The sequence below is a fragment of the Oncorhynchus mykiss genome, chromosome 5, assembly GCF_013265735.2.
Source record: "Oncorhynchus mykiss isolate Arlee chromosome 5, USDA_OmykA_1.1, whole genome shotgun sequence".
In the NCBI taxonomy this organism is placed as follows: Eukaryota; Metazoa; Chordata; class Actinopteri; order Salmoniformes; family Salmonidae; genus Oncorhynchus; species Oncorhynchus mykiss.
In genome coordinates, this window is record NC_048569.1 from 69,209,101 (window position 1) to 69,231,844 (window position 22,744).

Genomic DNA, 22,744 nt, shown 5'->3' on the forward strand with positions numbered 1-22,744 from the left:
GGACAGTGTAGTAAACTACCGGTCAAGTTTAGAACACCTACTAATTCAAGGGTTTTTCTAAATGTTTTACTATTTTCTACATTGTAAAATAATAGTGAAGACATCAAAACTATGAAATACCACATGGAATCATGTAGTAAGCAAAAAAGGGTTAAACAAATCAAAATATATTTTATATTTGAGATTCTTCAAATAGCCACCCTTTGCCTTGATGACAGCTTTGCACACTCTTGGCATTCTCTCAACCAGCTTCACCTGGAATGCTTTTCCAACAGTCTTGAAGGAGTTCCCACATATGCCATCTCAATTTGGTTGATGTTAGGTGATTGTGGAGGCCAGGTCATCTGATGCGGCACTCCATTACTCTCCTTCTAGGTAAAATAGCCCCTACACAGCCTGGAGGTGTGTTGGGTCATTATCCTGTTGACAAACAAATGATAGTCCCACTAAGCCCAAAACAGGTGGGATGGCGTATTGCTGTACAATGCTGTGGTAGCCATGCGGGTTAAGTGTGCCTTGAATTCTAAATAAATCACAGACAGTGTATTCAGCAAAGCACCCCCACACCATCACACCTCCTCCTCCATGCTTTACGGTGGGAAATACACATGCAGAGATCATCCGTTCACCCACACCGCGTCTCACAAAGACACGACGGTTGGAACCAAAAATTCCCAAATTGGACTCCAGACCAAAGGTCAAATTTCCACTGGCCTAATTTCGATTGCTTGTGTTTCTTGGTCCAATAGTCTCTTCTTCTTATTTGTGTCCTTAAGTAGTGACTTCTTTGCAGCAATTCGACCATGAAGGCCTGATTCACACAGTCTCTGAATAGTTGATGTCAAGATGTCTCTGTTACTTGAACTCTGAAACTTTTATTTGGGCTGCAATTTCTGAGGCTGGTAACTCTAATGAATGTATCCTCTGCAGCAGAGACAACTCTGGGTCTTCCATTCCTGTGGCGGTCCTCATGAGAGCCAGTTTCATCATAGCACTTGATGTTTTTTGCGACTGCGCAGAGAAACATTCAAAGTTCTTGAAATGCTCCGGATTGATTGACCTTCATGTCTGAAAGTAATGATGGACTGTCGTTTGTCTTTGCTTATTTGAGGTTTTCTTGCTATATATGTACTTGGTCTTTTACCAAATAGGGCTATTTTCTACACACCCCCCTACCTTGTCACAACACAACTGATTGGCTCAAACACATTAAGAAGGAAAGACATTCCACAAATAAACTTTTACGAAGGCACACATGTTAATTGAAATTCAGGTTCCTCATGAAGCTGGTTGAGAGAATGCCAAGAGTGTTCAAAGCTGTCATTAAGGTAAAGGGTGGCTACTTTGAAGAATATCAACTATAACATATTTTGATAAGTTTAACACTATTTTGATTACTACATGATTCCATATATGTTATTTCATAGTTTTGAGGTCTTCACTATTATACAAATAGTAAAAATAAAGAAAAACCCTTGAATGAGTAGGTGTTCCGGAAGTGTGATCGGAAGTGTAAATATTCAGGATTATTGGTACAGTTGAAGTCGTAAGTTTAGATATACCATAGCCAAATACATTTAAACTCAGTTTTTCACAATTCCTGACATTCAATCCTAGTAATAATTCCCTGTCTTAGGTCAGTTAGGATCACCACTTTATTTTAAGAATGTGAAATGTCAGAATAATAGTAGAGAGAATTATTTATTTCAGCTTTTATTTCTTTCATCACATTCCCAGTGGGTCAGAAGTTTACATACACTCAATTAGTATTTGGTAGCATTGCCTTTAAATTGTTGAACTTGGGTTAAATGTTTCGGGTAGCCTTCCACGAGCTTCCCACCATAAGTTGGGTGAATTTTGGTCCATTCCCCCTAACAGAGCTGGTGTAACTGAGTCAGGTTGGTAAGGCCTCTGCTCGCACACACTTTTTCAGTTCTGCCCACAAATTGTCTATGGGATTGAGGTCGGGGCTTTGTGATGGCCCCTCTAATACCTTGACCTTGTTTTACTTAAGCCATTTTGCCACAACTTTGGAACTATGCTTGGGGTCATTGTCCATTTGGAAGACCCATTTGTGACCAAGCTTTAACTTCCTGACTGATGTCTTGAGATGTTGCTTCGGCATATCCACCTAATTTTTCTACCTCATGATGCCATCTATTTTGGGAAGTGCACCAGTCCCTCCTGCAGCAATAGCACCCCCACAACATGATGTTGCCACCCCCATGCTTCACGGCTTGGATGGTGTTCTTCGGCTTGCAGGCCTCCCCATTATTCCTCCAAACATAACAATGGTCATTATGGCCAAACAGTTCTATTTTTGTTTCATCAGACCAGAGGACATTAATCCAAAAAAGTACGATCTTTGTCCCCATGTGCAGTTGCAAACCGTAGTCTGGCTTTTTTATGGCGGTTTTGGAGCAGTTGCTTCTTCCTTGCTGAGCGGCCTTTCAGGTTATGTCGATATTGGACTCGTTTTACTGTGGATATAGATACTTTGTACCTGTTTCCTCCAGCATCTTCACAAGGTCCTTTGCTGTTGTTTTGGGATTGATTTGCACTTTTCGCACCAAAGTACATTTATCTCCAGAACGTGTCTCCTTCCTGAGCGGTATGACGGCTGCATGGTCCCATGTTGTTTATACTTGCGTACTACTGTTTGTACAGATAAAGTGGTACCTTCAGGTATTTATTTTGATTTTCCCATGATATCAAGCAAAGAGGCACTGAGTTTGAAGGTAGGCCTTGAAATACATCCACAGGTACACCTCCAATTGACTCAAATGATGTCAATTAGCCTATCAGAAGCTTCTAAAGCCATGACATAACTCACTGGAATTTTCCAAGCTGTTTAAAGGCACAGTAAACTTAGTGTATGTAAATGTCTGACCCACTGGAATTGTGATACAGTGATTTCTAAGTTAAATAATCTGTCTGTAAACAATTGTTGTAAAAATTACTTGTGTCATGCACAAAGTAGATGTCCTAACCGACTTGCCAACATTATAGTTTGTTAACAAATAATTAGTTTTAATGATTCCAACATACAGTAAGTGTATGTAAACTTCCGACTTCAACTGTATATACACTACCCTTCAAAAGTTTGGTTTCACTTTGAAATGTCTGTTTTTATAATAACATACATGAAATTAGTTGCAAAATTAATAGGAAATATATTCAAGATGTTGACAAGGTTATAAATAATGATTTTTAATTGAAATAATAATTGTGTCCTTCAAACTTAGCTTTTGTCAAGGAATCCTCAATTTGCAGCAGTTACAGCCTTGCAGACCTTTGGCATTCTAGTTGTCAATTTTTTTAGGTAATCTGAAGAGATTTCACCCCATGCTTCCTGAAGCACCTCCCACAAGTTGGATTGACGGACACGGTTTACGTACCATGTGATCAAGCTGCTCCCACAACAGCTCAATAGGGTTGAGATCCGGTGACTGTGCTGGCCACTCCATTATAGACAGAACACCAGCTGACTGCTTCTTCCCTAAATAGTTCTTGCATAGTTTGGAGCTGTGTTTTGGGTCATTGTCCTGTTGTTGGAGGAAATTAAGTGCCGTCCACAGGGTATGGCATGGCTTTGCAAAAGGGAGTGATAGCCTTCCATCTTCAAGATTCCTTTTACCCTGTACAAATCTCCCACTTTACCACCACAAAAGCACCCCCAGACCATCACATTGCCTACACCATGCTTGACAGATGGCGTCAAGCACTCATCCAGCATCTTTTCATTTTTTCTGTGTCTTACGAATGTTCTTCTTTGTGATCGAAGCACCTCAAACTTAGAATCATCTGTCCATAACACTTTTTTCCAATCTTCCTCTGTCCAGTGTCTGTGTTATTTTGCCATCTTAATCTTTTCGTTTTATTGGCCAGTTTGAGATATGGCTTTTTCTTTGCAACTCTGCCTAGAAGGCCAGCATCCCGGAGTCGCCTCTTCACTGATGACCATTGAGACTGGTGTTTTGAGGGAATATTTAATGAAGCTGCCAGTTGAGGACTTGTGAGCCGTCTGTTTCTCAAACTAGACACTCTAATGTACTTGTCCTCTTTCTCAGTTGTGCACCGGGGCCTCCCACTCCTCTTTCTATTCTGGTTAGGGCCAGTTTGCTCTGTTCTGTAAAGGGAGTAGTACACCGCGTTGAACAAGATCTTCAGTTTCTTGCCAATTTCTCGAATAGAATAGCCTTAATTTCTCAGAACAAGAATAGACTGACGAGTTTCAGAAGAAAGTTATTTGTTTCTGGCCATTTTTAGCCTGTAATTGAACCCACAAATGCTGATGTGCCAGATACTCAACTAGTCTAAAGAAGGCAAGTTTTATTTCTTCTTTAATCCGAACAACAGTTTTCAGCTGTGCTAACATAATTGCAAAACGGTTTTCTAATGATCAATTAGCCTTTTAAAATTATAAACTTGGATTAGCTAACACAATGTGCCATTGGAACACAGGAGTGATGGTTGCTGATAATGGGCCTCTGTATGCCTATGTAGATATTCCATAATGAAATTTGTCGTTTCCAGCTACAATAGTCATTTAGAACATTAACAATGTCGACGCTGTATTTCTGATCAATTTGATGTCATTTTAATTGACAAAGCTTTTCTTTCAAAAACAAGGACATTTCTAAGTGACCAAAACTTTTGAATTGCCGTGTATATAAAAAAAATGGCCCCTGTTACAATGACTAAAATGTGGCTTAGTCTTACAGGAGCTCCTCTGTATCCCTGTATCCCTGTCAATCCCTGCACGCCCTGAAACACAATGTGAGAAGATGTCATGAGTCTCCATGTAGATTCAGTCAGACACACTTTATAAAGCTCTGAGAATAGATCTAATTTGACACTTACTGGACTTCCGCGTTTCCCCTTCGAACCTTCTTGACCTCTGTTTCCCTTCCGAAATCAACATATCAGTAAGCTATGTCCACACTATAGTATTACTAAACAGTTTATAAATCCTTTATTGCTTTATGGGAAACAATTGAATGTTTTGTATTTTAGGAGGTCCATTTCAGTACCTTCAGGCCAGGATTTCCCAGAAGGCCGTTCGGACCCTCTTTACCTTTGGCACCCTATGTAAAGGATGGTAAAACAAACTGACAAAAAAGATTGTGCTGATACACTGACAAACACAACTGCTTTGTCAGACATGGCTAAGTAAAAGAGTTAGAGAATGTTTATGGGGTAACGTGGACTTACCCTGACTCCTGGCTTTCCTGGCTTACCAGTGATCCCTCTACCACCAGAATCCCCCTGTTGATAAATAATATCCCCATGCTTGGTCAGTATGATCATTTTATTGTAAATTAGTTGTAAATTAGTGTGTATAGCCAAGAACAGTTCAATACTCACACTCTTCCCAACTGGACCTTGAATCCCTGGTGCCCCAGTCTTCCCCACCATTCCCTATGAAATCATATATAAATATACACTACAAGAACAAAAGTATGTGGCCCCTGCTCGTCAAATATCTCATTCCAAAACCATGGTCATTATTATGGAGTTGGTCCCCCATTTGCTGCTTTATCAGCCTCCACTTTTCTGTGAAGGCTTTCCACTAGATGTTGGAACATTGCTGCGGGGACTTGCTTCCATTCAGCCACAAGCGCATTAGTGAGGTTGGACACTGATTATGGGCGATTAGGCCTGGCTCGCAGTCGGCGTGCCAATTCATCCCAAAGGTGTTCGATGGGGTTGAGGTCAGGGCTCTGTACAGGCCAGTCAAGTTCTTCCTCACCAATCTCAACAGAACATTTCTGTATGGACCTCACTTTGTGCATGGGGGCATTGTCATGCTTTAACAGGAAAGGTGCCTTCCCAAAAAAGTTGAAAGCACAGAATCGTGTAGAATATCATTTTATGCTGTAGCATTAAGATTTCCCTTCACTGGAACTAAGGGGCCTAGCCTGAACCATTAAAAACAGCCCAGACCATTATTCCTCCTCCACCAGCTTTTATAGTTGGTACTATGGATTTGGGCAGGTGGAGTCACTCCAGGGAACGCGTTTCTACTGCTCCAGACTTCAATGGCGGCGAGCTTTACACCATTCCAGCCGATGCTTGGCATTGCGCATAATGATCTTAGGCTTGTGTGCGGCTACTCGGCCATGGAAACCCATTTCATGAAGCTCCAGCGAACAGTTATTGTGCTGACATTCCTTTCAGAGGCAGTTTGGAACTCGGTAGTGAGTGTTGCAACCGAGGGCAGACAATTTTTACACGCTACAAACTTCAACACTCAGTGGTCCCGTTCTGTGAGCTTGTGTGGCTTACCATTTCACGGCTGAGCTGTTGTTGCTCTTAGATGTTTCCACTTCATAATAACAGCACTTAGAGTTGACCGGGGCAGCTATAGTAGGGCAGAAATTTGACGAACTGACTTGTTGGAACTGAACTCTTCAGTAAGGCCATTAAACTGACAATGTTTGTCTATGGAGATTGCATGGCAGTGTGTTTGATTGTATACACCTGTCAGCAACGGGTGGGGCTGAAAAAGTTGAATCCACTAATTTGAAGGGGTGTCCGCATACTTTTGTATATATAGTGTATCACAACTGTAAGGTCTAGTAGTCCCAAAAAATGACCAAAAAGCCAACAATAGAAAATAATAATTGAAGTTGTAGAATACCTACCCTTAGTCCAGTAGATCCAGTATCCCCGTCAGATGCAGTTCCTCCAATGGGTCCCTAGAGGACAGGGATCATGGTCAAACCACACCTGTGAGTGAATTAAACACAGGACCATCTCTGGCACAGGACACATACAGTATGATGGGATCTTACCGGGGGTCCATGTGTTCCATCCAGTCCCCTACCTCCTAGATAGCCTTGAAGTCCCTGAGTGGACAAAGACAATTGTTCTGTTTTCATGTTCTCTTCCATTGCACTTTTCTGAACTCTGGCCCTCCTTAGTAATATGTGCAGGTGTGGCAAGGAGTGAAAATAACTGCATCCTTAAATAAAATATTAGTTTTACCTTCAGCCCTTTCAGTCCAGTGACTCCTGGAATTCCAGTCCTCCCCTGTGTGATTCAAATCCAAGTGTTAGATGAAAACAAGCCCTCAAACATACTGACCGGTCTCAATATATACCATGTTATAGCATCAGATCTGTTCTTCAATGGTCTGGTGTATAGATCTATGGTGTGAGTGCATTTTTCTCTACTGATGATGGCAGGAAACTATATAGACAGAATAAGAAGTGTAGGTACTTAGGAACCTTAATACCGGGTTCTCCTTCAGCTCCTCTCTCTCCTGACTTCCCCATCTCTCCCTGTGGACAGGACAGACACATCAAGCCATAATAAAACTGGTAGTCACATCTAAAATCAGAAATCTGTGATCATGTTTACTTGAAACAAGGTAAAAATAGTATTTCACCACTGTATGATGGATGAAAGTCAATAATTCCTTGACCTTGATCATTCTGAATTGTCTCGTAAATGAAGACTATGCTATGCCCACTTACAAAAGGCCCTGGCAAACCGGCAAATCCTACTCGACCTTCTCGCCCCTGAGAAACCAACAAACAACAGCATCAGTACATCTCCTACTGGATTGGTACGCACCACTGAGATCAAAACGATGTTACAAGATTGATAAGTGGCAGATGGCAACAGAAATTGCAAGCTCTTCTAGTACCTTATCACCTCTAGGTCCAACAACGCCTGGCCCACCGCTAGGACCTCTGCCACCCTGCAAAAGACAGAAGGCCGGATTTTTAAAATACAATAGTCAATCTGGATAAGTACTGTACAAGGTATGTTAGCTCCACCTCCAGACTGCTCTTACCTTTGGCCCATCTTTTCCCTGCTTACCATTCTCCCCAATGATTCCATCATAACCCTGAAGAAACAGATAGGTAAAGTACCATTACATCAGGATATGGTGATCTGAACAGGTGTAATGATATTCCATCCCATTACAGTACTGTGCAGTGACCAGATTAGAGGTTCTACTTACTGTGGTTCCAGGAAATCCAGGGGGCCCCACTGGTCCAACATTACCTAGCAGCCCTGATGCTCCTCCTCTGCCTTTAAAGCCTCTTTTACCTGGAGGCCCGGGTCGACCCTGCCCATCAGGGAGGACAAGTAAATGAATGCACAGTGAAGGGATGGAAGGAGGTCAATTGCTAACAGATGCAAGCAAATACACAACTGTCTTGTCTGACAGAAGAGTAGGGTCACATAAAGCAACTTCTATACTGTATGTAGTAATGTTAGCCATGTGCATAATGTCCACTCACCTGGTCCCCTTTAAATCCTGGGTCACCCTTGTCACTTCTCTTAGATGCTTTGATCCCCTACAGGAGGAAGGTGAACATGGACAGACGGACAAACAAAGACAGCTACACAGTTAGTACTAGGCGGTTGGATATGAAGGGGAATATGAATTAGTAAGAAAACCCGCACAGGACATTTTCAGAGTAAGTAAAGTTTCAGGGACAGGAAGAAACGACTACTGTATCATGGAATTTTTACTTTCTGGGACAAAACTACATGTCCTTATAGTGTTAACATGATTACTGTTAAATACTTAAGACCTCGATATCAACTCAATTCAAAATAAAGAAATTGCTTTAAGTAATCTTACTGGGTCACCTGAGGGTCCAGTTTTTCCTGGTTTGCCATTGGCTCCCTGATAAGAAGGAAAAAACAGAGGCCAAGTTTGTGAATTACTTTTTCAGTATAATTGGTTTAATAAAATACATTGCTTTGAGTTTTCAATTCTTACGTGTACATTAATGTGTGCTTACGTGAAGCCCAGAGAGTCCTGATTCTCCTATATTTCCCTCATCACCTGCGTCACCCTGTTTAAAAACATGAAGGATTGCGTAAGAAGTCAAATTTATGGAAACATTCATCATAAATGCTTTAAAAATTTAATTATTCAGCCTTGATTGATACTCACGGGATCCCCTTTCGGACCTGTAGGCCCATCTGCACCTGTTTTTCCCTGTGGACACATTCAAAACTTAATAAAGATAATAATAATAATAAGATAATACATGTGAATTGATGATGGTCTATGATCACTGGCACAGATGTATGTATTGTGCATATTCTCTTGTGAGTAAATGTAGCATGATCAAATCAATGAGTGAGAAAAAAACATCTGATTCTACCTGAGGTCCACGAACGCCAGGGAATCCAACAATCCCATCAGGACCTGGCTCTCCCTGGAATGAGAGACAATAATATGAATTGTGGACAAGTACATTTACCTGGATGTCAATTCAGCTTTCAATTCAGGAAGACTAATTCTCACCTGAGGCCTGAGTGGTCCCCTTAGGCCTCGCTCACCTGGTTGGCCCTAATGACAGACAGAGAGATTAGACAGGGCTGTTGACACATGTGGCTCAATACCTACAATATCATGCTCAAATGTGTCCTTACTGGTGGTCCATTGACTCCTGGTACCCCCTTTGGCCCTCTTGGCCCCATTTTGCCCTGAAAAGGAGATGTATAGGTTCATATAAGCAGCTTGAGTGACTTGGTTGACATTAATTTCAGAGCATGATCCAATTGAGAGTGAAGCAGAACAACTTACAGGAGGGCCTGGTGATCCAACAAAACCAATGCCACCGATGTCTCCCTTAATAACAGAAAATACTCTCTCAAGACAGTGCAGACATTTTTCAGAAGACAGGTAAATAACTGTGTTGTAACTGTTTTAATATACAGAGAGCCATGAGACTCACAGGAGGTCCAGATGTTCCTGGGTAGCCCAGTTGCCCTCTGGCTCCAGGTATTCCCTACACAGCATGAAAAGAACTACTTAAACACTCAACATACTTCAACATGTTCATATTTAACATGAGGATTCAGTATCAAACAGCTGATGTACCGTATCTGATGAAATAGCAATATTCAAAGGTAATATTCATTACTCACTATGTATCCAGTGATCCCCATGAGCCCTCGGTTTCCTTTATTCCCCTGACAACAGCAAAGACACAAGTTAGAATTAATGTTGAAAGCCATTATGAACTTCAAATGAATCCCTCAACGTGTGATTGGGTTGCTCATTGAACTGAACCGATATCAATCTGGGATTAGTTGGAATGAAAATTAGCGTTCACAGCAGAGCTCCGGAACCAGTGAGGAAAAAGACTCAAGTGTGAACATTTAGTTCCATGAAAACAAGACACTCAGTCTGACCTTGTCTCCTTTCCGGCCTCTGTTTCCCTGGGGTCCTGGTTCCCCTTCATAACCCTTAACAATACACAGAATTACTGTTACAAAGAATTGGTGGCAAGACATACTGGTATGAATGTCTAGCCTACAAAACATTTCTTAATTGGGCCTTGCAGGGATTTATTGCACAACCAATCGATGGAAAGCTTGACGGCATATACTGCAGCTGGCAGTGCTGAAATTTCCAGTCACGATGAAACTTTCATGGTCAGAGTACAGTAATACATTTGCCCTGCTTAAAACATTTACTTTGAGTGTCTGTCATCTGACCACTGATATCTAATGTGTTTCTATTGGTCAAACTAAGATATAATCTACATAACGTTAGAAGTCCTAGCCATTCTTACCCACTCACCCAGCTCCCCTTTGCTGCCCTTCTCTCCTCTGTAACCCTGGAGACCCTGTTAGTACAAGTAGAGAGCTCTGTCAACAACACTGACACTGGAACAGTCTCTATTGATGTATAACACATGAAAACTCTTCAGTCTTTGTTAAATGTGTCCTACCTGTTCCCCAGGTGGTCCTGCAGGGCCATCATCAGAATTTATACCATCAATCCCATCACTCCCAGTTCTTCCTGGAGGCCCGGGCATCCCTGGTGGTCCAGGACCACCCTTGAATACAGACACGGACGGCATAAGATGAGGAATTCAGTCTCGGACTCAGTGTGCTCAATCCTATAGCCAATGATAATGGCAGACAACATGCAGCCCAAGGGCCATGATAAGTCCAATTCAAGACTGAAAGCGACCCTCACAATTTTAAAATTAAATTGTATAGTAGTTAATTCCGACAATGGCCAGTATAGATTTCAGTGGGTGGCTTCCCCTCATTGGTTAGCAGACAAGTAGCCTCGTGTGACAGGCTTCCAAGTTCTTCTAGCCAGGATGCAGAACAAATGCGAGGGTACAGCGTCTCGTCTGGCTACACAAGACTAGCAGATAATGATCAAAACCCCGATAGTGGTGTTGTGTACAATCAGAACAACAGCTTTCTGCACTTTCTGTGTCACAGCTGAGGTAACACTGTGGTGAAAGCGGTTCCTTCAGTGTGTCAGCTGGGTTCACTGGCAATCAGATGTGGACAGCTTGCCCAGTCTGCTGCCATTGTGTAGCGCCACTATTGACACCGTCTGTCTGGGGCAGCTTTGCGTTACTGGGCTTCACAGCAGTAGCAGTGTGCCAGGGCAAAAAGAGCAACACTTAGCGGTGATGCATTTCAGACGCATGATCATTGAAAAAGAGCTCAAGCGCTAAGGTGCTGTTAACACTTATACTAATGACGCCCTGGGCACTCACTGGAAATGCTCATTTCCATGAAAGTGCTGCTGCTTCACAAACAGAAGTGCTGAAAGCAAAAGCAGTATGTGGTTTTTGGGCTCAGATCTCCAATGAATGCTAATGAGAGCACTGCGTTGACCTGTTGCCTGAAGTGGGTGTTGCTATGATACTGTGGAGTGTGGAAGCAGTCATCTGACTCATCTAACAGCATCCTGTGATCCTATTTCAGTGTTGTTAACATTCTGTGATAGCAGAGGAGGGAGAATAGAAACAGCAGATGGGTTAGCTTCACCTCACTGCTCTGTTTTAAGATCTCAGAGTTGAAGTAATTGTAGTTAACAGCTACATTCAGCATACCATATAGACACGCTTAACAGATACTTATCCTGTGTTCTCACGATTGGAATGAATCTGTAATTTATTTGGGTGATCACATACATATGATTACATTTCCACTCGTGTCCACATATCATTGACTGAGTTTCAACTCACAGGCAAAACAAGTTATGACTCTGATCATATTCAGATAAAATGGGGATACCTACGATTTTCCCTCCATCTCCTTTTCGTCCTTGTTTTCCAGTCATTCCCGGGGGTCCCTGGAATACAAACAATCTTCTGCTGTCAGTGAACAAGTATTATGAGTGTGATGTGTCAATCAGTAGAGTCTAATAATGAGCAATGTTGGGATACTGACATACAGTTTACAGTTATACATTTACTCACAGGAGGTCCAGCATCCCCAGGGGGGCCAAGGGGCCCTGGAGGGCCCTTCAATCTCTGAGGATAAACAACCGTACATACAGTACATAGACTGGGTAATCATTTCAAAATACTAAATTATATTCCTTCTGATATGATGCAATAAATTACTTGATATTCTGCATTGAATAAGCTGTGATTTAAATGCCTATGATTTGGCTACTATACTGCCACCTAAAGGGCATATTCTTCTAGTTGTTTCTGCCTAGAAACTACTGATATGGAGCTGAGATCACCTACCGGCCAAGTTGCAACAAGCTTTTTGTAGAATGTCTTTTTCTGCAAGAGAACAGTACACACAACTTTTAAAGAAGTAATAAGAAATCAAAGGTCTGGGCAATGGTTCAATAATCAATGGCTTTATGCTGAAATATAATCACATTTCATAATCACTCAACCAAACAAGAATGCATTGACATAGCCTTTGTCGTGTACTATGAAACACAGTATAACAGCACCTTGAAGTTCTCCCACTCTTCCTCAGAGCTCTTGAACACTACGATGGCGGGCATCCCTGGTGGACCAATGGGGCCTCGGTAACCTGTGCGTCCAGTCCGGCCCATCCCGCCAGCGTAGCCCTGTCAGGAGACAATACACACTTAAGTGTTTTAAGAAATTCCACAATATGGAAACATCTGCATACAGACCTGTATGTCAATAGGAATCCACACAGCACACTCTAGAGATAATACTGAGCACCCAATAATAGTGGGCAACAGAATTATCATATGTGTCACTATGAGTAGTTTAGATTCAGTAGATATTGTGTGAAAAAGTTAACACATACTTTATCCCCTTTTGGTCCAGGTGGCCCTGTCAAACCAGGTGGGCCCTGAAGTCCCTGGGAAAACAGTCCATTCCCATTAGTGTCTGTTTTCATGTATGATGTCATGTATGATGTCTTGTATGATGTCTTGTATGATGTATGATGTCTTGATACATGAAGTAAAACTTTTGTAAATCAATTACGATGAATTATCATTTAATTCCATTACCATGGAAGTTGTTTGCAATGACTGCATGCCCACTGCTAATGTACTGGTAAAACTTTTGTAAATCAATTACGATGAATTATCATTTAATTCCATTACCATTGAAGTTGTTTGCAATGACTGCATGCCCACTGCTAATGTACTGGTATTGATGAGTGCTTAAATTCTGCAATTCCAAAACCCACCACTGGAGGAGGCATGTGTCTTGCTTACATTTTTGGGCAAAAGACTCCCACCGGCCACACTGATTGATCAACAGCATCCCCACCCTCTTTCAATATGGGTAATTTCTATATATATGCAGCATAATGGACCAAATCCCATCTGTAGGGCTTTGCTAGTACACTTAAATGACCCCATTCCTCCACCACCCTAGGCTTAATTCAATAAGCTCAATGCAAACTCAATTTCATATGAAGGTCTTCAGACAGCTATGCAGCCTGACTGTAGACCAGAGCACTGAGATGCCCCTTCATAACGCCATAGTTTCATTGCTTGAAGGATGTTCTTGAACAATATGCAAATAATGGTGTTTGTACATTCAAGGATACATGTGTGCATGTTAAATGTTTCTCTGCTCATTCAAACAAAATTAGAAGAGAAATACAGGAAAATATGCTGAAACGTGCTCCAAAGTAATCCTCAAATGTGTCCCGATACTCCCCAAAACATGCTATAAAAACCATCACAAATATTTTCTTTAGCCAGCCAAAGTGTTCATGCCTCTGCTTTAGTGTGATGTGCATCTCGGTGAGTATGAGTGGAACTTTTTACCTGTTGCACTCGAAGCCCCGGTCTATAGGCTGTCCCTCGCTCTTTGAGTGCGTGTTTTGGTTGATGATTGGCTGAAACGACAGGAACGGACAGGGTGTTCATCCTGGACTCGTACAGCATCCTCTGAGCTTTCAGAGACAGACCCTGTGTCAGAGGTTGAGTCCTTGCCCCTGCTGTCATGGCGATGACCCTTTGACCTCTCTGCTCAGTGTCTCTGAGGAAACAGAAGTAAAACTCGGCCCACAGAGAGTCTGAGGGGTGCATGCTGTGAGGGTACTGTGTCAAAGGACATATGCTGTGTACTTTACCTGGCACACTGGCAGGAGGCAGAGGGGTAGGCGGCAGTTCCCGCTCTAATCCTCTCGGCTCCGGGGACATGAGCTCAGTTAGAACATCAGTTTTGACGGCTCCTCCATTATTTTTAAACTGCCTTGTGTTGACTTGAGTGATGTTGTGTGCCAACTTGCTGTCGCCTACATCTGTTTCCTCTGTCTCTGATTCCTTATCATTGTCCTCATCAATTTCTTCCATTTCTGTTTCTGTGTCCATCTCTTCTGCTGACTCGAACTCTGTCTTTGTTTCTGTGTCTGTCTCTAGATCCTCTGTGGGTGGCTCCTGGGATAAAACTTTATCCCCCTTCTCCATGACTTGTCCAGAATCTGTCAAAGTCTTTGTCACAGTCTTTTGGCCCCTTTGTCTCTTTGAAGCTTTGTCACCTGTTGATGTGGAAGTGATACCAGTGGTGTTTTGATGTGTTGGAGATTGTCCCAGAGGCTCCTCTGCCTCCAGTGCTGTCTTTCTCCCTGTGACAGTGCTATTATTTGGAGGTAGCACTGGAGGCAGAGGAATCACAGCCTGCCTCAGTAGCTCCTCCGCATCTATTTTCTTGAATTCCAAAAGGTTGGGTTTTATGGTGTGTTCTAAGGACCATGTTTGTCTTGTAGGCCCAAAGCCCTGTTTGGGTTCAGGTGGGATCTGTAAATCATCTAACCTCACTGATGTATTTCTCCCTGAGCCTATTGATTCTCCATCACTGTCTGACTCCTGGATCAGCAGGGCTGGTTCAGTGGGGTTTTCTGACCATGCAGTGGGACTGAGAATGGCTGTCTCCACTGTCTGAGATGGTACTACTACACCTTTCATGCCAGAGACATCTCTGGCTGTATTGGTTTGGTTTGGCTGATGAAGAGATCCAGCGGTTTGTGAATATACTGTTCTGTTTCTAGTGATCTTTGCTGCTTTATCATCCTGCAGTGTGGAAGTTTCATTCAGCCATCCTATCTTCTGAGTGAGCTTTAATTTGTCTGTTTCAGGTGTTATCCTTGTCTTTCTCTGTGTCTCTGGAACTGACTGAGCTCTTATGGATGGCAATGACTGTGCTGATAGGTTAGTGTTCTTGGCTGTGTCCTGCTCTGCAGTCTGATCTCTCAGCCTGGGTCCATGAGACTCTTCTCTGAATGTTGCCCTGGTCGCAACTCGACCAAGCACCTTCTCAGCAGCTAAAATCACTTTCTCCTGGAAAATAAGTTGAAATAAAAACTAATGTAAGATGTTAATTCTCATGTCCATTTTAAAAATAAGAATCTAAGCAGGATTGTTATATGCCTGTAAAGAAAAGAGTGTGCTTAAAAGAAGACCGCCCTCAAATACAGGTTATTATTCTTTCATAAACCTTGCACTCTCATGCAGACTGTTTTCATGACCCTATGGAGCCACTCGAACAGACAGACATGGAATTGTGGTGAAGTTAAAATTCCAAGCATTGGTGTCACACAAACAAAACATTATTCTTATCAGTTACATATAGCATTATTGATGGTCAGTTTAAGCCCTACACCTGCTATAGACCTGTGGACCATACCTGTTTGTCTGTGTGAGGGATGCAGGTGGAGTTGTAGTCTTGACAGTGCTGTCTGGCTGCTGTAGGATCACCCATTATGAAGGTCATCTGTTGTATGGTGCCCTGGACATGGATCAACCAAACAATAAAACATGCTATCAATGCCTTTTTCAAATCATCAGCATTGGAGCAATACCTTGTATCTCAGATTTGTCTGTGTAATATTTTTTTTAATCATTTGGAAGCTGTCATTCATGTCTTTGCAAAACTCTAATTGAATGCCCATTTTTCATATGGTATGTATTCACATTGGCTATTGATCCCAGTGTAGAGATCTATTGGTTTCCCTTGTGACACAAACAATGATGAGGATGGGAAATGCTTAGCTATAAAACAAATCAGATGGAATATCATATATACAACAGACGGAGTGCATGAGAGCTTTGGGCAAAATCTATGGCCCATGAGGCAATCGCTACACAATAAAAAGTCAATAAAAAAATGTCATCTTCTCAATAGGGGAAATCAATTGGTATGAATAAAAATCCCTGAAATACTAAAATAACAGGCAAAAACAGCAATCCCAGCAGCTCAATTCCTGAACCAAGACAACTTGGGAAAGATAATATTTGGCTCATTAAACATAACTAATGACAGCCTAAAACATTTGATATGATCAATAAATTAAGTTTACTTCATTAAATGATGTGTTCTTTTGGAGGGGAAATGCTGTTAACGGTCTTTTTAATCTGAGCAGATACCAGACAATCTCATCAATCACGTTGTACTCCACAATGTGGCATGTATTTAAACAAAGTTGAGTGAGAACTTTTGGGTCAATGACCTAGCCAGGGAGGACAGGACAGGTCTCAGACAGTGTTGACACTGCGGTCAGACTGGCGGCCTTTGTTTGATGATGTCATACAATGACAGTGTTATTCCATGGGTCCACTAGGGTCAAGTAGCATTGATCCTGATTCCTGGGCCCTGTGACCCTGTGTAAGAGGCCGACTGCCATGCAGCTGGGAAGTAGAGCCTCGCCATGAATCTGTGGCAGCTTTCACTAGTCACATGTTTGTCTAGACAAGGCTCAGACAAGCTCCATCCCATCCCAACACTTATTGTACTTAAAAGGGGTACAAATGCTTGTCACTGTAGTGGTACCCTGTAAGGTACGTCCATTGTACCATTTACTTATAAGTATATAGTTGTACCCTTGCAGATTGTACCTTAAATATGCCAATAGTATATCAAATCAAATCAAATCACATTTTATTTGTCACATACACATGGTCTGCTAACCATGTGTATGTGACAAATACAATTTGATTAGATTAGATTTGATTTGAGGTACAAAACCGTATCTTCTTGAAAAGGTAAAAATGTGCCTTTTTAGGGCACCACCACAGTAACAAAGCTTTTTGTTCCTTTAAGTGGCAAAAATGTTCCTCTTCTCTATATCAAGTCCCTTACGAACACACACATCTCCGCCATCCCACTTCTGACACCATTGGAGCGAATTGGGGGGTAGCCCCAAACGGGACTCAAACCTGAGTCCAGCGATTTTCAACACCTTAACCATTACACAAAGAGGTCTGTACCTCAAGACAAGGCCTCTCAGTGTTGTGTTAATGTCACTACAATATGAATTACAGCCCTTTATTGCCACATGCTCTTAAGTAAGCTTGTATAAAGACTTCAGAACTGGCAGCAGACATGCTCAAACTTTAATTAACATAACCATAGACCACTTTAACTGCTACAATACGTCCATTCACGGGTGGCCAAAAATAACTACCTGAAAGTCACTCCCCCATTAACCACGCCTCCACCCTGGGAACCAGAAATCTACCTTCACTTTTTTTTAGAGTGTGTGATGGTTGTACTTTTTATATTCAAAATATAGTCCAAAAATGTAACATTATACTAGACTATCCGCACATGTACCCTAAAAGGTACATAACAGTACCATGTGAGATCATATGCATATCTCTGAAGATACACATATGATCTTGTACCTCTGAAGGCACACCCATATATTGATCTTTTTGTGCCCCAGGGATAAATACTGTAGCCTAATCGTACTGTTTTTTTCTGAGAGTGCAGGCCGTTCTCATATATGTCTGTCTCTGATTTAAATACAGTCAAACTAGGGGAAAACATTCCCCCCCCCCCCCCCCAAACCATAAACGGTCTATAATTAGACCAGGGCAGTGATTTAGGTAAACGTAGTCTCCAATGGGAACGGCTGAAAACAAAACAAGTCCCAATGATGTGGAGGAGAGGCCTTGTCAGGGACACCACTATCTGAGTCTTCACATGTCAAACAGCTATAGCAGTGATTGGAACTTTAAATCATAGAGTGTATAAGTAGTGTGGAAACGCATGCCAAAAACCTCCAAAACAACTGAAGTATCTACTCTCGAATGCATTAGGTTGCCTTTGAGATGTCACTTTACACTGAACAAAGAACTCAATCATATTCAGGCCTCTCAGTTTATCCCTGTTTCCACTTGAATGTCAAGGCCAAAGACCGAATAAGACTGTATTACATCATAATATTACACTCATTCTGTATAATATTACTTGTTGCATAGGCAACTATTACATAAAGTACCGAGATATGACTGTGGTCTTGGGTTTGCCACTGCAAAGAGGACAGTTTTTTACCCAACGATTTATGAGAGTTGTCTTGCAAATGTGAAAATCTTCTCTGTCCGTCATCTGCTCGCATGCACATGTAAAAAGGCCTCAGGCTTGATCCACAGATCCAGGGCATATTCCAGCCACAGGCTGTACACTGTGTACGCACCACATGACAATGCAGGGGCAAGTAGTTACTAACAGTTGCATTTACAGAAAACCAGAAAAAATAACCAAGCAATGCTGTACTGGGAGAAGGCTGACAAAAATGAAATAACTCGATCCAAAGGGTTTAGTAAGTTGTTAGGATGAAGGCCCAATACTATGTTGCATGTGACCAGGAACAATCCTCCTAACACAACAAAAGAAAGCAAAACACAACAATCTTGTCCAATCTCGCATTATATAAAAAAAAGTATTGCATTATAATTCTTACAGCACTTGTCTCTTACTTTACATGTGAGGTACTACTGTCAATGAAAAATCGAGCACAGAAGAACCAGAATTCACGCAGAATCCATAACAACTACATTTCAAATCAACAGAATCCCCTGCTCTTCCCTTACCCCAGAATGTACCCCATAGAGCTAATAGCAGAGGTGGACTTACATAGCTGAGTAGCAGCAGAATCACGGCAGGGCCCTGCATCGCTGCAGAGCTGACAGACGGTTGATCCCTCTGACTGCAGTAAGAACAGGTCTCCCCCTCTCACTCACACACACTCTTAACTCAGCACCCAGTGCAGTGCTAAAACAGACCCCTCCCTGGACAAGGGCCAGTTCTAGGCTGGCTCCCACAGACACAGACCATAGCAGTGACGGAATGACCAGGAAAATAGCCCTCAACCACAGCAGACAATCGCCACACAACAAATTCACAAGGTGACAGGTCCACTTCCTATGTACAGTGTGTAGCTCCAGACAGTCAGGTCAGTATCCACCAGGGATCTTCTTACGCGTAAACATCAGTATATTCCATATGCATTGGTCAATTATTTTCAGACGGTAGTGCTAGCTGTTGGTGTGTGTGGTGTGTGTTAGTCCTGCTTTGTTCATGTGCAGGGAAGGACAGAGTGAGGGGAGACGTGAGGTTTTATACAGGCAGGGCATCAGTGAGACAGCAGCAGCGTCACCCATAGAGGCCTTGTCACTGACGTGGGCCAGGATGACGGATGTCTCCTGAGATGGCTGGACTCAGAGACCACCCACACCACACACCTGCCTGTGTCCACACACCTTGGCTGGCTTAGAGAAGCCATACAGGACCACCAAATATATTATGATGATGGTTCTCCATTGATTTTAATATGTTATCAGGCAGAGCTTTAACTGTGTAGAACTACCCAAAGGGCCAATATGAAATTCAAAAACGAAGCTCTAAACATCTTCAAATGTTAATTTTATTAATTTGCTTCAAATGGACAAAATTCAAATGATGCATTAAATGCTTCGTAAAACAGTTTCATCATCAAGAGCAATATCAGTTCAAATAAGACAAGTTAATTAGTAAAATAACAGTAATCTTACTTACTCCACCAGAAGATATGATTAATCAGCATAAATCACTGGGTCAATTCAATGTCTATTCCATGTTGGTTCAACTAATTTCATTGAAATAATGTGGAAACAACATTGATTCAGTGGCACAAACCAGTGTGTGCTCAGTGGGTACTGATTAGTCCAATCAAGCCAAATCTTTTTCTGTGCCATTGAACTTCATATTGAGCCAGCCTTCCTCCCTGGTGCAACCCCCTCTATTCCCCTGGGGTGGGAGGAGGACTGGGGCCAATGTGAGGAATGTAGCACGGGGGTCAGAAAAGCAGTGGGCTTACGGTAAAGGGTGTGTGGTGGGGCTGGGTGGCCCCTCCCAGCAGAATGAGACCCTGGGTGGAGACCTCCAGGCCGGGGTAGTTCCTCCAGGGTATACTCTCCAGCAGGCTGCAGTCAGCATACACCTCCAGCCTGGACAGCGAGACAGACAGGGCCAGCCAGTGCCACTCGCCATCCCACAGGAGGCCTGCTGGGAACCTGCCCAGAGGAGGGGGACACAGAAAGAGAGGTGTGGTGGATCAGTATAGACAATTGGTATAGAGCCACTCCACTGTAGAGGACGTTGTGCCTATGAGCTACAGCAGGATTAAGCAACTAGATTCACCCGCGGGCTGATTTTTGTCAGAGCAAATGGTTGGGGTTTCCGGAAAATAATTCAAATCATTTGTACACTGCAATTTTACTAAAAACTTTTTGGGTCCCCAAAAAATTACTTGGGTGCCTGTTGCCGACCCCTGAGCTACAGTGTCTATGTCAGGTAGAATTAGTCATTGAGCTTTTTCTTAAGTGCAAAATAAATGATACGCTCAACGGACTTTCATAACATTGTGATAGGACACACAGTATTTGGTATACCAACCATTCTAATGCCATGTATTACAACATCATCAGCCATAGCCCGTGGTGTGAGGATAACATCTAATACAATCAAATTTGAAATCAAATAACATTTTATTTGTCACAAGTTTCATAAACAACAGGTGTAGACTAACAGTGAAACGCTTACTTACGGGCCCTTCCCAACAATACAGAGAGAAAATAAAATAATAATAACACGAGGAATAAATACACAATGCGTAACGATAACTTGGTGACTGTGTGTGTCCATGAGCATGGCACATGTAATGTATATGTTGGTGCTGTCTCACTCGTAGTGGCGGCTCCAGGTACTGATGAAGGTGAGTAGTCCAGGTCCCAATCTCAGCTGTAGCAACTCCTCCCCTTCCTCTGACAGTACCGCTAGCAGGCTCCTCTCCTCCACCCACAGCCCCCCTAGCCTCAGCCTCATCACAATGCTCAACTCATCTGAAAACCTGACACATACACACATCAGGCTCACTGCATCATCAAGCAGAAACACACTTGACAGTCTTGTCTATACAATTGTGACTGACGCAAATTAGCAAGCCAAATAAGGCTATTTTGCATTCCAAGTGGAGTGAAATTGAATTTAGGTTATGTTTCAGACAAGGTAAGGGGTATACTGTTCCTTTAAACACATAGGAGCAATGTGACGAGTGGGTCCATCCAGACCAGTTTCACAAGCCAATGCAAAGTGTACCACAACGCTGGCAAATTAATTCAGCTTTAGTGCCTGACATGTCAACATTCAACTTCAGGTTCAGCACCAAAGCATAATCTCAACCTTGAGAGCAAGACACTTCATCGAAAGGGAATTTCCTCATCTACCCAATAAATTAACTTCTTATGGCTGCAGGGGCAGTATTGAGTAGCTTTGATGAAAGGTGCCCAGAGTAAATGGCCTGCTCCTCAGTCCCAGTTGCAAAATATGCATATTATTACTAGTATTGGATAGAAAACACTCTGAAGTTTCTAAAACTGTTTGAATGATGTATGTGAGTATAACAGAACTCATATGGCAGGCAAAAACCTGAGAAGAAATCTAAACAGGAAGTGGGAAATCTGAGGTTGGTCGATTTTTAACCCAGCCCCTATTGAATACACAGTGGGATATTGGTTATGTTGCACTTCTTAAGTCTTCCACTATATGTCAACCGTCTTTAGAAACTTGTTTGAGGATTCTACTGTGAAGTGGGACCGAATGAGAAGGGAATGAGTAAGGTCTGCCATGAGCTGACCATGCTCTGACCATGCGCGTTCACATGAGAGGGAGCTCTGTTCCACCGCACTTCTGAAGACAATGGAATTCTCCGGTTGGAACATTATTGACGTTTTATGTTAAAAACATCCTAAAGCTTGATTCCATAGATCGTTTGACATGTTTCTATGGACAGGAACGGAACCTTTTGACATTTCGTCTTCAACTAGGGAAAGCGCTTCATGACTTTGGATTTGTTAACCAAACGTGCTAACAAAAGTAGCTCTTTGGACATAAATTATGGACATTATCGAACTAAATCAAACATTTAATGTGGAACTGGGATTCCTGGGAGTGCATTCTGATGAAGATCATCAAAGGTAAGGGAATATTTATAATGCTATTTCCGACTTCTGTTTACTACCCAATATGGCGGATATCTTTTTGGCTGCTTTGTTGTCTGAAAGCTGTACTCAGATTATTGTATGGTTTGCTTTTTCCGTAAAGTTTTTTTTAAATCTGACACAGCGGTTGCATTAACGAGAGGTATATCTATATTTACATGTCTAACAATTGTGTTTATCAACATTTATAATGAGTATTTCTGTAAAATTATGTGGCTCTCTGCAATATCA

The 22,744-nt window shown here is 42.2% G+C and overlaps 1 protein-coding gene and 1 long non-coding RNA gene across 12 annotated transcripts in view; one reads left to right on the forward strand and one right to left on the reverse strand.

The window, feature by feature from the left end:
* Positions 1–13,210, forward strand: part of LOC118964640 — a 25,929-nt gene extending 12,719 nt beyond the window's left edge. The window contains exons 2-3 of the long non-coding RNA XR_005051844.1: positions 12,218–12,307; positions 12,736–13,210. This is a non-coding gene — a long non-coding RNA (uncharacterized LOC118964640). The remainder of the gene's footprint in view (positions 1–12,217; positions 12,308–12,735) is intronic.
* Positions 1–19,569, reverse strand: part of si:dkey-21p1.3 (collagen alpha-1(I) chain) — a 30,183-nt gene extending 10,614 nt beyond the window's left edge. For 4 of the 11 annotated variants that reach the window (XM_036978226.1, XM_036978224.1, XM_036978228.1 and 1 more), the window contains exons 1-34: positions 19,110–19,569; positions 15,879–15,980; positions 14,018–15,532; positions 13,039–13,092; positions 12,710–12,829; positions 12,492–12,530; positions 12,216–12,269; positions 12,035–12,088; positions 10,716–10,823; positions 10,557–10,610; positions 10,174–10,227; positions 9,907–9,951; positions 9,714–9,767; positions 9,563–9,607; positions 9,409–9,462; positions 9,281–9,325; positions 9,138–9,191; positions 8,924–8,968; positions 8,769–8,822; positions 8,606–8,650; positions 8,259–8,315; positions 7,976–8,083; positions 7,805–7,858; positions 7,655–7,708; positions 7,482–7,526; positions 7,233–7,286; positions 6,991–7,035; positions 6,798–6,851; positions 6,648–6,701; positions 5,368–5,421; positions 5,215–5,268; positions 5,034–5,087; positions 4,864–4,908; positions 4,723–4,767 (exon numbers count right to left, since the gene is read on the reverse strand). In XM_036978226.1, the coding sequence (XP_036834121.1) occupies positions 4,723–4,767; positions 4,864–4,908; positions 5,034–5,087; positions 5,215–5,268; positions 5,368–5,421; positions 6,648–6,701; positions 6,798–6,851; positions 6,991–7,035; positions 7,233–7,286; positions 7,482–7,526; positions 7,655–7,708; positions 7,805–7,858; positions 7,976–8,083; positions 8,259–8,315; positions 8,606–8,650; positions 8,769–8,822; positions 8,924–8,968; positions 9,138–9,191; positions 9,281–9,325; positions 9,409–9,462; positions 9,563–9,607; positions 9,714–9,767; positions 9,907–9,951; positions 10,174–10,227; positions 10,557–10,610; positions 10,716–10,823; positions 12,035–12,088; positions 12,216–12,269; positions 12,492–12,530; positions 12,710–12,829; positions 13,039–13,092; positions 14,018–15,532; positions 15,879–15,980; positions 19,110–19,148 (3,411 nt within the window). In that variant the 5' untranslated portion in view covers positions 19,149–19,569. Of the gene's footprint in view, positions 1–4,722; positions 4,768–4,863; positions 4,909–5,033; positions 5,088–5,214; positions 5,269–5,367; positions 5,422–6,647; positions 6,702–6,797; positions 6,852–6,990; positions 7,036–7,232; positions 7,287–7,481; positions 7,527–7,654; positions 7,709–7,804; positions 7,859–7,975; positions 8,084–8,258; positions 8,316–8,605; positions 8,651–8,768; positions 8,823–8,923; positions 8,969–9,137; positions 9,192–9,280; positions 9,326–9,408; positions 9,463–9,562; positions 9,608–9,713; positions 9,768–9,906; positions 9,952–10,173; positions 10,228–10,556; positions 10,611–10,715; positions 10,824–12,030; positions 12,089–12,215; positions 12,271–12,491; positions 12,531–12,709; positions 12,830–13,038; positions 13,093–14,017; positions 15,533–15,878; positions 15,981–19,109 lie in introns of those variants that run through there. The other 7 variants (XM_021604065.2, XM_036978227.1, XM_036978225.1 and 4 more) reach the window with 7 other exon arrangements.
* Between the last annotated feature and the right edge of the window lie 3,175 nt (positions 19,570–22,744).